This window comes from Chiloscyllium plagiosum, unplaced genomic scaffold, assembly GCF_037043375.1.
Source record: "Chiloscyllium plagiosum isolate Xiang-an unplaced genomic scaffold, Cpla_swu_hap1 HiC_scaffold_26, whole genome shotgun sequence".
Classification (NCBI taxonomy): domain Eukaryota; kingdom Metazoa; phylum Chordata; class Chondrichthyes; order Orectolobiformes; family Hemiscylliidae; genus Chiloscyllium; species Chiloscyllium plagiosum.
In genome coordinates, this window is record NW_028270164.1 from 31524585 (window position 1) to 31530584 (window position 6000).

At 44.6% G+C, this 6000-nt stretch overlaps 1 protein-coding gene across 1 annotated transcript in view; it reads right to left on the reverse strand.

The window, feature by feature from the left end:
• Positions 1-4476, reverse strand: part of cunh6orf89 (chromosome unknown C6orf89 homolog) — a 40811-nt gene extending 36335 nt beyond the window's left edge. Inside the window, exon 1 of the mRNA XM_043716773.2 lies at positions 4229-4476. Within this exon, the coding sequence (XP_043572708.1) occupies positions 4229-4417 (189 nt within the window). The 5' untranslated portion in view covers positions 4418-4476. The remainder of the gene's footprint in view (positions 1-4228) is intronic.
• Positions 4477-6000: the final 1524 nt, after the last annotated feature.

Here is a 6000-nt window from a genome sequence, read left to right on the forward strand (position 1 = left end):
CCCACTGTCTCTGAGGAATAAGATTGGTTGAAGGTGCTCCAAGACCAGACAGGCAATGGAAATGCACCGTCAGGCCCAATGTCAGCACAACAGGAAGGGACACATGCTAACTTACTAATAACCATACATTCCTCCTTAGATTCCTTTAAATATCAGGGGAAATAATTGTGTTTTCCATGAGGGTGCTTTTCATTAAATGCCCTTACCACAATTACATAATTCCAAGGGATACTTTCATCATGGCTATCATTTACACATGCCTTTCCATGCCCTACATCTCAAGGATTCCATATCAGGTAACAGCTCAGAAATGAACACACAAGTTATTAAAGCACGCAATGTAGGAATTTTAATGTTGCACAGAGTTTTAAAAAAAAGAATGGGACTGCTGGTGCAACTGGATGGATTTACTGCCATGCTTACAGGTTTTCTCAAGGTGTATTCTCAGTACCTGCAGCTGACTTAGAGATATACAACATATTGCCTCTCCAACTGCAGTAATCAGTGATGTTCAAGAGTAGATTGATCGGACAGGAATTGACAAAATTAGATTTGTCTTGCATTTTGGACAGGTTTGCACAGAGTGGCCCATCTAGCTTTGTTCTTTTCTGACAATGATACTCATAATAGGATTAATTAAAAAACTAGCAGCAACACACAAACGTCTGCAATCGTGTACTTAACAAATCCCAAAACTGCATCAAATTCTCCAATGCATCCCCACCTATGCTATTCCTTTCTTCTGATGATAGCATTCTGATACTTTTCCCTTTTACCAGGATATCTCTGCCACTCATTAAATAAGTAAGCTTAGAAACTCTGCACCATGTTAACAGAAAACATTCAATAGCCAAGAAAAAAAAGTTCCAAATTTTACTTCCCAATAAGATTAATACATGACAAAGAAAATCTCAAAGTTGCTATACTATTATCTAAATTTATTAACAAGGATCACCACTATTCATGTGTTAAAAAAGTAGGAAGTGCAAAAGTTCCAATGAATTGATGCAGGATGGTACGTAGACTGAAGAATTGATGACCATTACAATGGAAACAGTTGCCACCACATGACCAGGAAACAATTATCAAGTCATCATTTCCTTTCCACCACTCTGGAGGTGAAATAAATTTTATGATTTATGTGACACCTGAAGGATTGGTTCTTCTTTCACAACAATGCAAGCAGCAGCCATGCTTTTGTTGCTCGAATACTTGTTTCCCCAAAAGGGTATGGTAGTCTTACTATGGCCTAATCACTACTATTTTACTTTTTTCCTTGATGCCCCTAACAATACCGAGTATTTTCCACAAATAACTATTGATCTGTGTATGTACTATTAGGAAATTATCCAAAGCATCTCTGTTCACCAATACCCTTTCATATTTTTATATCAATTTCACTGCTTCTAATTATGACTAAGGCTAAATTCTATGCTGTATACCTGTTTCACCTGCCTGTGCATCCTGATGTCTTTTGCAATCATGTCCATGGCCAAACCCCATAAAGTTGCGCACTTGATGGTCAAGTTCAAATCATATATATTATACAGACACTCAAGAGTACAGAAGACAAAGCGCATACAGCAGTGACTTTCTTTAATACACATTCAATCCCTTTTCAATTGAAGACCCATGTAACAGATTGGGTAAACGTAGTCACTAATGGGCTATAGGCTGCTCTCTCATTAGAGACAGAGATGACTGGTGGTGGTTTAACTAGACGGTCAACATGTCTCAGGCGACAGGTGATGTTGAGAAGTTGGGATCTTCATGATAACTTCAGCTGGTGCAGGAATTGAGTTTGTGTTATTAGCATCATGCTGCATTGCAAACCAGCCATCTAGACAACTGGATTAACTGACACACTGTACATAGCATATCTCCTTAACCCTATCAATTCTTCAAAACACTCAACTTCTTTATGCTTGACTTGTCTTTTAAAAGAATTGGTAATGACAACACTGTATTTGATTACCGCAGCCTTTTTAAAACAGTCACCTATAGTTACCCATCTCAACCTACACTCATATCACATTCCAGCACTCTGGCTGAATTTACAACTGTGAAGTTTGAAAGGCTTTGCTATTTTATTGCAAACCCATCTATAACCACCTTAAGACCATATTATGTAAGAGCAGTGGGCCATTTGACTTTTCAAGTCTGCTCCACCATTTAATTAGATCATGGCAGGTCTGATAATTCTTAACTCCACTTTCCTGCCTTTTCCCCATAAGCCTTGATTGTGCGACAAATGGTCTTCCTCAGCCTTGAATATAATGACCAACAATCCCATTAATTTTCTTTCTTGCCTCTAAGGTTGTGAACGGCAGCAATTACTGGAATCATACATCAATTCTGCAATTGGTATGCAGATGCTGATCATTTTGCCCCGAATGTTGGAGACACTGCACATGCAGCTTAGAGGGGAAATTGATACACACCAACCTCCACAACCCTGTGTGGTAAAGAATTCTACAGATTCACCATCCTCATAGGAGAAACTCCTCCTCATATCTGTCTTATCTTGGAGACATCTTACTCCAAGGTTTTGTCCTTTGTTCCTCAACTCTCAAGGAGAAACAACCTCCCTGCACCTTCCAATCAAGCCTTGCAACAATTCTGTATGCTTCAATAAGGTCATCTCTCATTCTTCTAAACTCCAAGGCCCAATCTATTAAATCTCTCCTTATAGGAAATCCCTTCATACCAGGGGTCAACAGAGTGAAGTTTTCTCTGGACTACCTTCTGAAGGTATATTTCCTTAGATAAAAGGGCCAAAACTCCCAGTATTCTAACTGTAGTCTAACTACTGCTTTATGTAGTTTTACTAAGACTTATAATCCATTGCCAACATTAAAAACATTCTATTTGGATTATACTAACTTCCAAACTCAGAAGCTAGCTTTGCAATTTAGGCTCAAGGACTCCCAAAACCTTCTATACTACAGCTTTCTATAATTTTTGTGTTTAAATAATAGTTAACTCCACTATTCTTCATAACCTCACATTTTCCCACATTATATTGCATCTGCCAACTCACATCCTCTTTTCCAGAATCTAAGAATTCCTGAACGATTACGACCAGTCCACTATTGCCATAGCTGCTTATTTTAATGTTCTTGGAAGCATCCCATCAGGTCTAGGGGACTTAGTGACTTTTAGCCCCAGTACTTTTAGCCCCAGCATTTCTCTCCAGTAACAGCATTGAATTTATTTCCTCTCCTGTTCCCCTTGATTATTTAATATTGTTAGAATGTTTAGTGTTTTCTACCAGACAGACCAATGCAAAGTATTTAGATTAGATTAGATTATTTACAGTGTGGAAACAGGTCCTTCGGCCCAACAAGTCCACACCGACCCACCGAAGCGCAACCAACCCCAACCCATTCCCTTACATTTCACCCCTTCACCTAACCCTACGGGCAACTTAGCATGGCCAATTCATCTAAACTGCACGTCTTTGGACTGTGGGAGGAAACCGGAGCATCCGGAGGAAACCCACGCAGACACGGGGAGAATGTGCAAACTTCACACAGTCAATCGCCTGAGGGGGGAATTGAACCCGGTCTCTGGCGCTGTGATGCAACAGTGCTAACCACTGTGCTGTCCATTATTTGTTCAATTTCCCTGGTTCCCTATTATTTTCCCAACCTGTTCTCTAAGGGTTCAAAGTTCACTTTGGCACCTCTCTCTCTTTTCGTCTATTTAAAGCTTCTACTGTCTGTTTTATAATACTCGCTCATTCACCTTCAAAGATTTTAATCTTCTCCCTTACTTTGTCATTTTGTCAGTTTTAAAAACCTCCCCGTTCTCCGGTTTACCAATAATCGCTACTACATATAAAGCACGATTCTTTCAATTTGACGTTTGTGGTTCCCTGGCTCAGGTTTGTGTCAAAAATCCTTGGACCAACCAAACCCTTAAAGATAAACACAGTCGGTCAGAGTTGCCAGGCCTTTGAAAGAAAGCCTCCCTCCCTGCACCCACCCAGTGATCCTCCCTGCTGGATATCGAGCACCTACTTTGTATTTTTATATCAAACTCTCGCCTGGGGGGTTGCTCCAGGAACAGACCGAGTCAGGAGCAAGGCCCAGAACTGGGGTTTTGGAGAAGTGAAAGAGTGGGAACTGGCGGGTGGCTGAGGGGGTCTCTGACCAGTGTGTGACTCCCCTGGAGGAGGCCGAGCGCCCCCTCGCCGCCGCCATCAGCCTGAGGGCCGCTCCCTCACCTTGGCCGCTGTCAGGAGCCGCGGGTGTCTGACCGCTTCCCGCTGCGGCTCGTTGGTCTCCAGGATCTGGGCGATGAACCGCTCGATGTCACGCTCGGACATGCCATACCGCTCGCCGGACTGCCGCAGCACCTCGACGCTGTCGGCCAGCTTCTCGTAGATACACGGCTCACTGAGGGCAGCCCCCATCGTCCGCCATCACCGCCCAGAGGCCATCGAGCAACGCACACATTCGGCAGGGGCCCTCACCGCGCACGCGTACTGCTCCTCCAAGGTGAAGGGACCATTGTGCGCACGCGCGCACTGGCCCTTCTCTTCGGGAGGAGGTGTTTCCTGATCCTGCAACACTAGGGGGAGCAGTAGCTGCAGATTCATCAGCTGGGAGGTTCAGTGCCCCATCTACTGCCTGCAATGGGACTTGGTCAGTTCAGCAGGCTGGGAAGTTGGTCTGCACTTATTTAAGAAAAGATCATATTTCATTGGAGGCAATTCAGAGAAGATTCACTAGGATGGTCCCTGGTTTGGAGGGCATGTCTTATGAGCAAAGATTAAACAGGTCGGGACTCATTGGAGGATAGAAGAGGGATGAGCTTAGTGACATATGCAGAATTATTAAGGAGACGGACAGGGTAAATGCTGACATTATTTCCGCTCATGGGAGAGCCTAGGACCAGTGAACATAGTCTCAGAATAAAGTGGAGCCAATTCAAGGCTGAGGTGAGGAGGGATTTCTTCACTCAGACAGTTGCATGTCTTTGGAACTCATTGCCACAGGGGGCTGTAGGTGCACAGATCCAGCGTATATTTTAGGCTGAGATGGATAGATTCTTGACCAGTAGGAGAATCAAGGGTTGCAGGGAAAGGGCAGGAAAATGGACATAAGAAATATCAGATCAGCTATTTCCTGTTGAATGACAGAACATGTTTGAGGAGCCAAATGACCTACTCCTGTTCCTTTTTCTGATGATCAGTGGAGAATGACGAGTTGTTTCCTGTTCTGACTTTCAACCCTGAAGACTTCCACCTTCTCAAACCCAACCTCTGGTTGTGGCGAGGGTCCCCTAAAAGTAGCTCACATAGCTTTTTGGAATGAAAGAGCAGCCTATGGCCCTGAAAGCACAGCGACTTTAAAATGGACTGCATGTCTAACCAGACAGCAAAACCCCTGATTGTGCAAGAAGGATCAAATACCATTGAGATGTATAGCAGCAGAGCTACCAGCAATAAGGATGCCCTGAGGCTTGGTACATTAGCAAGACCAAGCAGATGCTACAATAACGGAAGAATGGACACCGCACAACAATCAACAGACAGGGGTGTTCCCACCAGGTCAGGGTCCAGCCACAGGATGGTGGGGTTGGTGGGCGTGGACCTGACGAGGGAGTCGGGGAGGGAATGGTCTCTCTGGAATGCTGATTGGGGTGGGGGGGGGGGAAATGCCCACACCCCACTCCTGTCACCCTTCCCTGCCACCGCAGAAAGTGCACCCCACCAGCCCACACCCCACTCCTGACATCTTTCCATTGGTACATCTTCTAATGTCACCTACTGCATCTGTTGCACCAGGTGTGGTCTCCTCTACATCGGGGAGACAGGACACTTTCTGGCAGATTCTTTCAGAGAACATCTCTGGGACACCGGTACCCACCGACCCCAATGCCCCATGGCTGAACACTTCAACTCCCCCTCTCACTCCGTCAAGGACATGCAGGTCCTGGGCCTCCTCCACTGCCTACCCCCAGGGTCTGGGGTAGAACACCTCATATTCTGCC